The 14089-nt window shown below is 36.4% G+C and overlaps 2 protein-coding genes across 6 annotated transcripts; both read left to right on the top strand.

The window, feature by feature from the left end:
- The first annotated feature begins 247 nt into the window (after window positions 1-247).
- LOC120720002 (regenerating islet-derived protein 3-gamma-like) lies at window positions 248-4820 on the top strand. Of its 4 annotated transcripts, none has more exons than XM_040009578.1 (6): window positions 248-703; window positions 1218-1254; window positions 2937-3182; window positions 3705-4061; window positions 4145-4189; window positions 4405-4820. In XM_040009578.1, the coding sequence occupies exons 2-6, from the start codon at window positions 1221-1223 to the stop codon at window positions 4425-4427; spliced, it is 705 nt and encodes a 234-aa protein (XP_039865512.1). In that variant the 5' UTR covers window positions 248-703; window positions 1218-1220; the 3' UTR covers window positions 4428-4820. The 4 variants fall into 4 exon arrangements, with proteins under 4 accessions (XP_039865512.1, XP_039865514.1, XP_039865515.1 ...); XM_040009580.1 differs by lacking the exon at window positions 2937-3182 and adding an exon at window positions 3491-3579 and having other exon boundaries at window positions 263-703; XM_040009581.1 differs by lacking the exon at window positions 2937-3182 and having other exon boundaries at window positions 551-703.
- Window positions 4821-6495: 1675 nt separating this feature from the next.
- Window positions 6496-13370, top strand: LOC120719372. Of its 2 annotated transcripts, XM_040008500.1 has the most exons (8): window positions 6496-6705; window positions 6789-6825; window positions 6901-7188; window positions 7345-7444; window positions 7563-7672; window positions 7973-8026; window positions 9765-10118; window positions 10356-13370. In XM_040008500.1, exons 2-8 carry the CDS (start codon window positions 6792-6794, stop codon window positions 10385-10387), a joined length of 972 nt encoding a protein of 323 aa, XP_039864434.1. In that variant the 5' UTR covers window positions 6496-6705; window positions 6789-6791; the 3' UTR covers window positions 10388-13370. The 2 variants fall into 2 exon arrangements, with proteins under 2 accessions (XP_039864434.1, XP_039864433.1); XM_040008499.1 differs by lacking the exon at window positions 6496-6705 and having other exon boundaries at window positions 6727-6825; window positions 7973-8017.
- Window positions 13371-14089: the final 719 nt, after the last annotated feature.

Below are 14089 nucleotides of genomic sequence, written 5' to 3'. Positions count from 1 at the left end.
GTATGTATGCAGATGTATGCATTTGTAAAATAGTTTTAAGTGTGTGCTCAAATTGCTTTGTGTCTGTGTGTGGACAGAATGCCTTCTTCAGTCGACACACTGTGAGTCCTCAAAGGTTACACACAAACCATTGTAAATATTTGTATTCTTAGTTTACGCTGGTGGGTAGTGAAAAATGCCAACAAGTTCAACATGTAAAGATGAAATCATGCATAATGCTCAGAGTGATGTCTGTTATTAAACAACAGCACAGTCTCTCTCAGACTGTTTGCACAGGTGCGCGTGACAGTGTGTAACCATGGTTACTGTGTGACGCCAATTGTCTGTTACTCTGAAACTCTCGTGACTTCTACTAAAGAATCTCGGGTTACTATGTCCTTACAAAGTAAATCAAGCTTAAGCTTTCAGAGTAAAAATAACAGCAGGGAAGGTGAAGAAGAAGAAGACAGATTATCAATTTAGAAGGTGCAACAGAGGCAGAAGCTATGAGACCAGAGCTGGACAAATTTAAAAAAAAAAAAAAAGGCTGGGCGAGGCCCCCAGTGTTAATAAGATCCTAGGTGTGTATGGTGTGTTGGTGGGCGTGTTTGTATAGTCAAAACAGGGATGAGTTTAATATCTCCATACAGAGACACAAGTTTACATTTCCCAGTCTAAAGCTCTGTTATATTTCAGAGGCCAACAGCAAGTTTTCACTGAGAAGGTAAGTTGAAATTAGATTACTAATTACCAGAATGTGTGCGTATTTGGTAAATCCTAAGAACTTCCTTCTAAAATTAACACAAAAAGAACTCGTAGAATGATTAAATGTTTATTATTATTAATTATTAAACACTTTAATATTTCTGTGTAAACATTATATAAACTGGCAAAAGGTCCACAGGGATAGCCTTCATGAGCCTTTTTTTAGTAAGAATAACTTCTCTGATAGAGTCTCGAGTTAAAGGTCAAGTTCATGTGAGTTCATTGGCAGAAGTTTGTGTATATCATCAGAAGAGAACTGCACAGACAAGCCTTTGTTTGTCAGTGGTATCTGTCACGATTTGACTACCAAAGTACTATACTGCCCTATTCAAAGTGCATATTCAAAGTCCATCATGTTGGATTTTGATGTACCAATATTAACGGTATATTATTTTGCATAAAATCCCATGTGTTCAACTTTTTCTGTTTTTTTTGTTGTTGTTGGGTTTTTATTTTGACTTTTGTATTTACAGGCCATGGAATTGCTGAGCCCTCTTTCACTACTTTTAGGTATGTTTTTTGGTGAATGATCATTGTTATAAATGTTAAATATGATCAGTGTTGGGCAAGTTACTTTGAAAAAGTAATTAATTATAGTTACTAGTTACTTCTTCAAAAAAGTAACTGAGTTAGTAACTGAGTTACAATATTCTAAAAGTAATTAATTACTGGAAAAGTAACTATTGCGTTACTTTAAAAAAAAACGTTTAACCCTCTGGGGTCCAGGGTGTAATTGGCCATTTTTAACTACTTTTGATTTTCCCTCCACATTTCACCTTTAAAAACAGTTTATTTGCCTTGTTTGGTATCATTGTTTTCAGCACAACCTCACGTGTCTGAATTTACAGTTATGTTTTCATTTTGACACACTGTATTAACACAATTGATCTAAAATCAGACAAAAAACATAAAACCAGAGTAGAAAAGGTTATATTTTTTACTGTAATAACCACACACATGTTTAATGAATCATATTTCATAACTTTAAATGCAAATATAAATTGTCAATTTTAAAATCCTATGCACAAGTTTTGCAAACAACAAAGTTATTTGCAGCCATTTATCTTTTACCTTTTTTTTTAAAAAAAATAACCATTTCAAACTATTTACAGAACAATCAGCTGTTCTGCATTATATAAGATGCCACACAAATTATTTGTGTGGCATTATTTCTGTCCACTATAAAGGAGAACATCACAGCCTGATACCTGCAGGTCTGACAGCAGCAGGTGTATCACTCATGTTTCTACCCGGAGACAGCAGTCGCCTCATTGTTCTGACACACAACACAAAACTATCCACAACACTACAACACTAACTACACAAGCCTCCTTAGCTCCAGGTGTTGTGCTAGAAAGTGATCGTGATTACCGTCCGCGGGAGCACGCGCAGCTGCTTAAAGCTGTAGCGTCCAGATTACTTACGTAGTCAGCTACTTCCATGCAACTGATATAAGATGTGGTAAGATGAACACAGCTTCAACAGTCTGTTTGTTGAAAAATAGTAACAGACCGCATGTTCTTGTTAGTAACTGTAACGGCGTTGTAACGATAGGAATAGTAATTAGTTAGATTACTCGTTACTGAAAAAAGTAACGCCGTTACTTGTAACGCTGTTATTCCCATCACTGAATATGATGTACCTAGATTCTAAAATTAATAAATAAACAAATATTTCCTGTTGTTATGGAGCTTACAGCATTTAGTTAAAGTGGTGCAAACATTTAAAAAGCATGAAGAGTAACGTGAACTGAACATTACAGTCTATATTCAAAAAGAGTAAAGAAATTCAAATTTTTTGCATGGTCTTGAAGAAAATAACACAAAAACATATTTGCCTTTAAAATTTAAATAATTAGAAATGTAAAAATAATGCACTTTTTTTGTATTTACATTTTTGCATATACATAAATATACTACATATATATCAGTACGTTTTTTAGAGATGAACTATAACAGTAATGTGTCTGTGCAGGTTCTCAGGTCTAAGGAGTTTGGAAAGAAAAGCAACTGGACTTTTTAAAGTTTCTTGTAGACTTTCACCTCTTACCTGAGAAGTTCTTCAGCTGAAACATCTTTAAGAAGTCCAGTCACCTTTCTTTAAATTCTAAATTTCTTTAGATAACAGTAATGCAAAAAAACCAAATGACTAAATGATACTTAAACTGTTGATCTGGTCTTATTCTGTTACAGCAACAGTCCAGCTGCACTTTGTTTTCTCTTCCTATGTGTACCCAAATGCAGGAGATTTAGAAATTGGCAATTTAACTTGGAAACTTGAATGTTGTATGAGCAACAGAAAACAATTCACACTGAAAATTGTGGCTCAAAAATTGGACTCGTTGGACTCGATGTACTCGATGTACAGCTCAGGAACATGTCCTGGCACCAATTACAGAGAGCGAAAGTGTTTGAATTCCTCTCTAGCGGTAGAAAATGGTAAGCACTGCAAACCAGCACATTCTTTAAGAAATACTTTAAGCACACATGCAGTGTTATTTTCTCTGATGAATCTTTATATGTTGGTTTTGTGTATCAGGAATTATAAAGGTCTCTGTAAACGATACAGTTTGTAAGGAAAACTACACTCAGCCTGAATGCCACCCAAATGTCACTTTCAACAAACAGCTGTTAATCTTACACAACAGTATGTTTCATGTGTACTCAATTACTGAATACAAAGATTCAGTATATTTGGTGCCACACATGCTTTCAATAAATCACCTGTATATTTTCCTCCACAAAAGGAATGGAAATATCTGCTTTAACATGACATCAAAGAATGGCATGAAAGTAAAGATTAAATTTCAATGTGCTGAGTACCCTGCTGCTAACAGTAAGCTCTACCCAACACAGTAAAATTGTTTAAAGACTGCATTTAATTTAACATAATGACATGGAGTTTATGTACAATATGTGTGCATTACATTTTTAAAACCTACTCTCGATTTTTGTGTCCAGTCAGTCTACACAACAAAAGTAAAAGTTGGATTGATGCCTTGGAGGACTGCCAGAAGGATCATTTCTCCCTGGTTGAGATCTGCGAAAAGAAAGTAAGGGATGATGTGAAAAGACTGCAAAATAAAACAGACTCAAAGACGGGGGTGTGGATTGGACTGCAAAGGTCCATTTTTGGCTACAGACCTGAGTGGAAGTGGATTTCAGGGTATAATGTTGTAAAATCACAGTTGAATAGAGCTTTGTCCACCAACTCTGACTTTGACAACCACTGTGGAAAAGTCATCTTTGATAATAAGACAGAAGAAATCAAGTGGTCCAACGCCGACTGCCATGAAAAATTACCATACATTTGTCAAAGTAAGTTGCTGTTTTGTTGTCCAATCAGACTTCTTCACCTGGTTTTTATTAAATCTTATTGTTTTCTTTTTTCTTTTCTCCAGGAATGAATGAAAAGCCCTGTACTGATGAATATACAGAGAAGTCAGGTAATATCTACCAAAATGTTTTCTAGCCCGTAGGCATAAATTGACGTTTTACTTTATATTCTGCATCTTTTTTTTATCTGTGTGACACATGTCACTGTAAGCTGCAATATTTACATATAAGTAGATGTATAAAGGTCAATGGGAAGTTTAAAATGAAGCCATTCCACTCTGCTTTTTATATATTTTTGAATTAATATGTTGTTTTTGGGCCACAGAGCTTTTCATTGACATTGACTGAACTGATAGCACCAAAGAAAACGATTCGCAGCTTCTCAATCATCATCACATCATTCCTGGAGAAGCAGATGGATGACCCAGCAAACCCAATGTGTATATATGCTGTTTGTATGTTTGTATGCTGTAGTGTTGTGTTTCACAGGAAAACTACTTTGGTTACTATCATTTGCAAGCCTTGTTAAATTAACAGTTTACCCACCACTTCTCAGAAGTACCTGTGTTTGTCAAAGATGCTTCTATGTAAAGAGTCGATGTATTATTTTTGTCATTAAAAACCTAAATATCTGGCTAATTTAACTGAGCGGTTATAAGAAATAACATTTTATTTTTCTCTCAAACAAAAAACTAAAGAATATTAATTCTGTGCTAATAATAAAATGTAAAGTTAACAAAATGCAAACTGTGTTTATTTCAGCGATATCTTGATTCAAGAGATAGTGGGGTATACCAATCTGTCACAGACACCATTCACAGACCTAGGGTGAAATCTGTCCATCTGTCCTTTTTATGCCCAAGAATGTTACCATGTTGTTGTCAGTTAAACTAATGTGTTGCAAACTATTCGTCCAGCTGTTTGTTTTTAGTAACACTTCAAACTCACCATCACAAACTTTTACCAAACATCAAAGTATTTACCCGACCTTCCGATTAGCGCATAGAGAGTCATGGAATGGGTTTCCATGGCCAAGCAGCTGCATCCAAGCCTTATGTCACCAAGTGCAATGCAAAATGTCAGATAAAGTGGTGTAAAGCACGCTGCCAATGGACTCTAGAGCAGTGGAAATGTGTTCTCTGGAGTGATGAATCATGCTTCTCCAACTGGCAATCTGATCAATGAGTCTGGGTTTTGTTCTGACTGTATCGTGGGTAAGAAAGAATTAATGTTTCAGCATACCAAAACGTTTTGGACAATTTCATGCTGCCAACTTTGTGGAAACAGCGTGGGGATGGCTCCTTCCTGTTCCAACATGACTGCACACTAGTGCACAAACTTGACTGGTCTACACAGAGTCCTGACCCTTGACCTGAACACCTTTGGGGTGGATTGCCTTCTTGTCCGTTATCAGTGTCTGACCTCACAATTGCTTGCATGATCAGAAATTAACATGAACACTCTTAAACCCTTCAGAAATCATTCCCAGAAGAGTTGAAGATGTTATAGCTACAAAGAATGGGCCAACATAATAAAGGATTAGGATTCAACTGTATTGTCATTACACATGTCCAATTACCATCCGGGTTGTTGTACTGAGTGTACTTAAAACTTTACAACAGTGTAGGCACAGGTCAAAATCATGCAAGAGGAAAAACAATACTATATTTGAAATTGTTTGTTTTATGGATCTGTTTCGATCGCTGTATAGAATGGGGACTATATCGATTTCCTTAAGGTGAAAAGTCAGTGTCAGTTATTGAAAGTATTAAGATGAGGGTTAATGCAGCAGCAGAAATCATGTGGCGGTGAATGAACTGGTTATTTATTACCAGCTTCTGTACCTGATGACATAAAGGAGACTTTTTTCAGTATACCTTGGTTACATACCCAATTTGTTTATAAGATCAAAATAAAAACTGATCAGGATATATTTGCTTCCTGTTTGACTAGGAACACTCTCTAACAGTAACATCACTGTATGTGGAAACAGAGACTTTTTCTTTTTGGGAGAAAATGAGAAAATAGGACAAATATAATACCATAATAAAGACAAAATGGAAAAATAACTTACAGTAGGAATAAATATTTTAAAAGCTGTTCATCTGTTAACCTGGCTAAGAAGCTCTTAAAGCCTTCAGATTTTAACAACTACAGTTTATTAGCAAACGCTGAGTTAATGTGCTGTGCATTCATGAAACAGGTTGGAGGCGATTACTGATCACAGGAAAACCTCCATTTAAACAAATATAATAATAATGTGTAACAAAAAAAAAATTTTTTTGTGGATTTTTTGCTTTAACAACATTTAAACAACATTTAAAATCAAAATGTTTTCTATATCAGTCAAGTTGATTGACCTTATTAAGTTTATAATACTGCACATCCACAGTACCTTAGAGGGGGGGAAAGCAACATTATTCCATTGGCGGAAGATGAGAACACATTTGTGTTTATTTAATCAAAAATATGATAATATAAAGAGCAATATAAAAAGTCACTCCTGCCGACATTTCTCTGAGTTATCATTCTGGAGAAAGACAGCAAGCCAGAGGACAGTGGGGAGGTTTATTCAAACACTTTGGATATTTAACAGTCATCTCTGCAAAGACTGGAAGCACTGAAGGTGAACGTTTTATTTATAAACTCTTAATGTGACGATCAATTCCTTCTCGATTTTCTACCTTTTTTTTCTTTTGCATGTTACAGACCATGGCACGTCTGATTCATCTATCATTACTACTAGGTATGTTTCCAACGTACAGGTCAACACCTAAATGCAAACTGTACTCAGGTCTGATGTGATCTTCCTGTGTTACAGCAGTGAGCCTGCTGCCCTGTGTTTCAGCCATACGAGACTTTCCAGATGGAGGAATCAAATTTACTCCCTATCATCTGTGCCCTGTTGGAGGGAATATTACACATGATTGCAATTGCACAGCTGGAAAGTGGATATGGAAATTTAAATGTTGTGGGCCCACTGCTAACCAAGTCACACTGGAAGCAACTGCCACAGCCAATTACACTGAGACAGAGGACTGTACTAATAAATGCCGTAAAATCACATACAAAACAAAAATGTTTGTTTTGTCTGTGGAGGTAGAAAATGGTAAGAAATCTAAAATTCACAACACATTAAAAATGATTTTATCGCTGGTTTAAAGTCGGCTGACTGACTTTAAAATGAAATCTAAGAACTTTAAAACCTGATGCATATTATATTGTTTATAGATGAGCATTCATGTGTTTTGTTTCCATGTACCAGGGTATTTAAATCATACGAGTGACAATAAGATCATTTGTGAATCTTGCTCTGGAACTTCAACTACTGCCGGCACAAAATGTAACAGCTTTAAAAAAAAAAAGTAAATATATTTATATCAGTTTTTAAATATGATGATGAAGAAGATGCAGATTGGTACCTCATAGGCAAAATCATGTTTGCCACATACTTTTAAAACAGCTTTCTGTTTTCTTCAACAGACAAAAGATACATATCTCGGTTCCTAAGCAAAACCAAAACAGAGTAAACCTCAAATTTCAGACGTTTCTTCAACAACACCATGTTAGCGACTGTATAGAGGCTCACACAGGCGAGTACTTTCATCAGCACAATCAGCCTTTCCTCCAAAGAGCAGCTTTAAGAATTTAATTTGCTACATAGTTTTTCTTTCTCAAACAACAAAAGTAAATTGTTGATGTGCAAAACAATAAACTGATGCGTTTTTTTTCCACAAACAAGAAAACGAATACAACATAAGATGAATCTGTAAAAATTTTATACATACATGTATATTTACACACTGTATAGTTACAACAAGACTTTTTTTTCTTGTGTAAAACTGAAATATGTTTTTAAAGCCTGCATTTTTACTTTTTCTTCTTATGTGCAGGTTCAAATCAAAGGAACTGCAATGTTAATGTTGCTACAAGTACAGGTACATCAGGTGGAAATGTTTATATTTCAGCCTGAAAGCAGTCATTTACTTTTAACATTATGTTAATAAAAGTATATGTTAATATATTGCAATGCTGTAGACTCAATACTTTAATCTATACAAAACACTCCTGACTATCAGGGTGAGTCAGCAGAGCTTTGCATAAATAAGGAGACAGCAGGAAACTGTGACCTATTGTCAGTGTTGGGTAAGTTACTTTAAATTAGTAACTTAGTTACATTACTAGTTACTTCTATCAAAAGTAACTCAGTTACTTCAAGTTACTCGTTACTTTCAAAGTAACTAGTTACTAGGGAAAGTAACTTTGGTTTTACTCAGAATTCTCTTGTTAATGCGCCGCTTCCATAACTGGATACCCAGCGAGATTACCAGTCTTCTAGCTTGCTTACTGGCCACAAGTGCACTGTGCCACCTACCAATAGAAAGGAAAAGATAATGTGCATATTTCCACGAGAGAAATCCCACGCCTGGACCGTCATTGACCACCACCATGATTCTAGCCTACGTCACAGCGTCATGTGCGCTTTTTACATCCAACACGAAAACCCCTGGCAACACTTTGCTAGATCCGCCCTTGGACAGTTACCAGCTGTCAGCTACGTAAAAAAAAGGATCCTGGTGTTATTTGTCTCTCAGAAACAGTTCATAACTTCCCTTCAACTCATTCATGTCACCTAAAAGGTAAACCTGTTTCTCCATCACCTGTTCAGCTCTGATGATTCAGTAAGGACATCTCCTGGTTTCATCTTCATGTTTCCCTCTCACCAGATAACCAAACCGATATCATAACCAGCAGCTTTTACAGCTTTGGCTCCAGCAAACATCAGCTGATACTAGAAATTAATATTAAATAAATTCTAACAACAGCTGATCAAGCTTAAACGCGCTGCTGTTGTTTAACGCGACATCCGCTGGTTTCTTCTTTCTGGCACGAAGTGGGCGATAAACAAGCAAGAGAGAAAAGCTGATCAGCTGATCATTGATCAGTTTCATGATTGAAGTAGAAACAGGAGAGGGAGGGGGAGAGAATGAGAGAAGAAGAGGCAGCTGTGCAGCAAAGACAGAATAACTCCAGCTTTGTGTCTTTTTCATTCTAGCTGAATTACGGGACAAACTGTGTTCCTTTTCAGCTCAATACGAAACGCGTAATATTTTCTCTGACCATGAGACGATTCCGTTTTTAGGGGACGGCTGGCAACTCTAATAACTAACCTTATGAACAAAATAAAGTTCAACATCAGTAACATCATAGCACCCACCCAGCTGTGTAGAAACCCCGTCATGCTAGCTAGTACCCAGTACGAAAAAGTCAGCACAACGAAAATAAACTCCTAAACTTGGTTTATATCTGACCCAGATAGACTGCAGGTCATAACTTCTTACCTGAAGTTCAGTTCACCTGACGCTTGGACCGGCGGCTTCCTCGGGTCTCTGCTCCTCCTGCCTCCCCTTTAACTCATCCACCTACTGGCCTCCACCACTTGCTAATTTTGCTGAATCTGTGGAAGGTCCGCGATAGCCACCACACAAAGTAACGAATAACGACCCTATCTAAATCCCAGTAACGATTGACGCGTTCCTGATTTTGGCATAATAACTAGTTACCGTGCTTGTTACCACAATAATAACGTAGTTACTGTAACGCGTTACTTAACGCGTTAGTCCCAACACTGCCTATTGTAGTGTTAGCATATCTTAAATGTCACTTTGCATTTTTTGTCTCCAGTTAAAAATCTGCAGTTCTACCATGAAAACAAAAGTTGGATTGATGCCTTGGAGCAATGCCAGACAGACTACACCTCCCTGGTTGAAATCACCAACCAAACAGTGAATGATGAAGTGAAAAGTCTCCTGCAAAATGAGACACACCTGCAACGAGGGGTGTGGATTGGCCTGGAACGCTCAGTTTTTGGCAAAGATAAGGAGTGGATGTGGATTTCAAAGTCCAAAGACATTTATCCTGGGTGGAACAGAAGCATAGCTGACTCAAATAACCACTGTGCAAAGATGATCCTGACTGAGCAACAAGTTCAGTTGCTGGATGCCAACTGCCATGACAGACTACCTTTCATCTGTCAAGGTGAGCATTAAAGAACAGTCTGGTATAATACTGTTATCAGTTTTCTGCTTCTTTTTCTTTCTTTTTTTTTCCATTTAAAAAAGAGACATGGCCATAATGATGCTGATGCAAAAACGTAAAATATTAGTCTTACAGCCTGAAAGCAGAAGCTTCTTCTGAAAGAATATTTTTGGATATTATTAACTTTTAATTAATATTGCGGTTTGGGGGGTTTTTTTTGGTTGTTTTTTTTTACAGATCTTGGAGAAGAGGCCCTCTACTCAAAGTAACAGGAAAACTCTGTATTCAGTCATGAACAACTGCAGGACCTGTGCTTTAGTCAAAAACAAAGCATCTGTGGTCTAGACATTGAACTGTTGTCATGGAGACATGTCAAATAATGTGCCAGAAAGGGTGTAAACATTGTATAGCATACATCTTTAATGACTTAAAAAAACATGAATTGGGATTCTCTTTCTCTAATTCACACTGGGAGGAAAGTGTACAAATCAGATCAACGAAATCATTAAAAACACAAAATTACCTTACCATTCATGCCCAGTGAGTTTATGTAAACTTCTGACTACAGCTCTATATGTAACTGTCTTAGTTAAGCTTTGTTGTCATTTCTCTAAGTAGTCTTCAGGAATAGTTCTCCAAGCGTCTTGAAGGACATCCAAAGCTCTTCATTAAGCTCGAGTCATTAAGCTATTTCTTAATGACACAATACTGTTCATCTGCTGCTGTAGGGGCCTGACACTTCTTTTCTTCATTTGTCTGGTTTCTTCAACATTGTTAAGGAACCACCAATCGCCATGTCCAGATTTTCTAGCATTCCAGCTAACAGCTCTTGGGGAATCACCTTGTTGGTTCAAAAATACTATTTTATGCCTGTAACTGTGCTGTCTTTGGCCTGTCCAATTTAAGGCCAGAGGGCAGTTTGCACATATTATCAGTGTGGTCTGTCATTATGAGCTTATTGGCTTGGTCAAAAGACTGTTTGATCTTTTGATTGTCTGTCCAACTGTTTCTGTGGGTCACATCTGTTATTATTATTATGGATTATGGAGCAGGGTAGCAGATTGGGAACCACTCTGTACCCCCCTGCAGTTAGCTAGTGAGATTTTGTACAAACCGCTGAAAACACATCACATCTGCTGTTAAACAGACGATAATAATAATAATAATAATAATAACAATAATAATTATTATTATTATTATTATTATTATTATTATTATTTATAACCAGCATCCCGAGAAGTTTATGTTTTATAATTTAAATAAATTTTATAGTTTCAAACTGCGTTAAAATCTGTCGGATCAAAAAAGGTTGTGCTCTACCAGACACTTCGATCCATACTCCAATATATTGTAATCATGCATTTCTACCCTCATGTTTAGATGCCTCTTTTGAGGTCTAGACACAAAAATGTATACTTACTCTCAAAGACTTATATATTACATGCGTCACATTTTCTTTTATTTACAGATAAGATACTATGTTCGTCAGAGTGTCCTCAACTTTCCATCTCTTCCGGAAGAGGGGTCAATATTTACTTCCCAGGATTCTGAAAAGTTGGTTTCTGGTTTTGTGAACGCTTTTTCTGAGTATTTGAATTGTAAATCTGACTTTTTGAAGACAGGAGGAGGAGCAGGGTTTGCAAATTGGAGATGAGGTGTGTGAGAGGAGTCTGTGTAGGATCCATTCTTGTTCTATAAATTCAAGGCTTCAGTTAATTTAATTCAAAGTGCTTCGCAGATTTCATTACTCAAAAACTAAATTGCACAGGATTTTTCCTTCTCTTAGTCCTATATGTGATCGTTGTAAACTTGGAGAAGGCTCTCTTACTCATTGGACTTGCCCCAAATTGTCCAACTATTGGCTGGACATCTTTAAATGTTTTTCTGATATGTACAATTGCACATTAGAGCCGGACCCAATAACGGCATTGTTTGAGTCTTCCTCTTCATCTTTAACACCTCCGTCCTGCTGCATAAACTACAGTTTTGTTCAGAATGATAATTGCTAAGAAAATTGTTTTGACTCTCTGGAGGTCTGGCACTGTGCCTCAATTCAAAATGTGGCTAAGAGAACTGACTGCTCTACTGCACAGGGAGAGGATTAGGTATACATTAGAGGGCAAACTTAGTAAGTTCTTTGATGTGTGACAACCTTTTTTAGATCATGTATTAAAACAAAGTTCTCTTTGATCGATCGCAGCGTTTTACTTCTGTTTATTGTCAGTGTTGAAGTAGTATTTTTGTTGCTGCAGTGTAATCTTTTGCCTTATTTGTGTTTTTGTCCTTGCTGGTGTGTTGTCCGTTTGTGTTTTTTCATTTATATCAAAATCTTAATAAACTTTTTTTTTTTTTTAAAGTTTATGTTTTATGAATAGCTTTTTTTTTGCAGTAGCTCCATCTGTAGCTATTGCATTAGTTTCGGTATGTGCAGATTTGCTTTTCTCAAACACAGCCATCATTGTTTCTTTCACCTATATGGCTCGGGGTGTGTCTTTTAATGGCACAATATCAAGGAGTTCTTCTTTGATCACACACTCATTTGACACAGACCATGCAAATACTGCCAACTGAGGCTTGTTTTGTGTGTCACAACTCTCATCCATTGCAAAATTAAAATAAGCACATGCTTGAAGATCAGAGAGAGCACTTCGTATATTTTTGGAAAAACTGTATCTGCTTTTCTGCCTGACTTTTCAAAGTGACCAACTCGTGCTTGCGAAGTTCAGTCCCTTTTGGAAATTCCTGGTCGATGTTAGCATGGAGTGAGCTGAAGTGATGCTGAATGAAGATCTGAAGCTTTGGAATGCGCTAATGACGCCTGGCATATGAGGCAGAATGACTTGCCATTACATTCAACAACAACAACAAAAACCCTCCCACTCTGTTAAAAACATTCTGTGTTCTTCTTCATATTTTTGTTTTGCTGTGCATTTTTTCCCTGCTGTTTTGAGAGCGAGCATGACATAATTTGAATACTCAAATGATGTTGCCCCTACTGGAAAACTTTGCGGTATTTTTTCACACGCACAGGCGTATTTGATGAAAATACCGGATTAAACACAAACAAAGCAAACACGCACATTTAAAAAAAGACAACCACAAACAGCACGAGAGCCGCGGTTGGGCACTCTTGGTTTTATAGGTTAGCAGTGAAATTAAGTGGTTAAACTTTCATTAATCGCAAATATATTAACCATCAAAATGAAGTTGTTGTGTGATAAACAAATTCTCATGTAGATCAATCTGATAGCAAAAACCAGATCATTTAAATTATTTTATTAACAACATTTATACAATAAAAAAAATTTAAAGATGCCTGTAAAAAGAAGTCCTAACGGACGATGATTTTTAAGATAAATTGTGTTTCGTCTGTGTTGTTGTGAATGAACCAGTCTTCAGATTTTCATCCTTTGCACCATCTGTTAATTTAGAAGAACCAAAAAAGAAGTTAAATCAAAACTTAAAGAAAAATGCATTTCCATAAGAGAACGTTTATTAAAATGTATAATTATTAAACTGTTCGTACTGTTTAAAAGAAGAGTGGACACCTATTTGTGTGTTTATGTAAGAAACACACCATGTTGTTCTGTCACAATGTGAGACAGTGTTGTGTGAGATCCACCAACAAGCTAGTAGAGAAACAAACCACCACAAAATGAGTTAAAGTTACTGTAAATTAACCTTCTCACACTTCAAGTGAGGCTTTCTTCTTTTATGGACACGTGCTTCTGAAAACAGTTTCAAATTCAGTAATTACTAAAAATAATCCATCTCTATCGGATTAGACCATTATCCAAAGTTACCAAGGAAACTTATTAGTTATAAGTACACTTGTAAGTCTGTTTTTCTGAATTTTATTAAAATAGCTCAACAAAATAAATACTCATACTTCAAGTGATATTGATCCAGTTCAGGCTCTAGTTGTTTGTGTCATGTTTAGTTGCACCAGACTGTATATAAGATTTCTGTGA

Source organism: Simochromis diagramma, unplaced genomic scaffold (assembly GCF_900408965.1).
Source record: "Simochromis diagramma unplaced genomic scaffold, fSimDia1.1 OVJJ01000344.1, whole genome shotgun sequence".
Classification (NCBI taxonomy): Eukaryota; Metazoa; Chordata; class Actinopteri; order Cichliformes; family Cichlidae; genus Simochromis; species Simochromis diagramma.
This window is presented reverse-complemented; position numbering and strand designations above follow the sequence as displayed.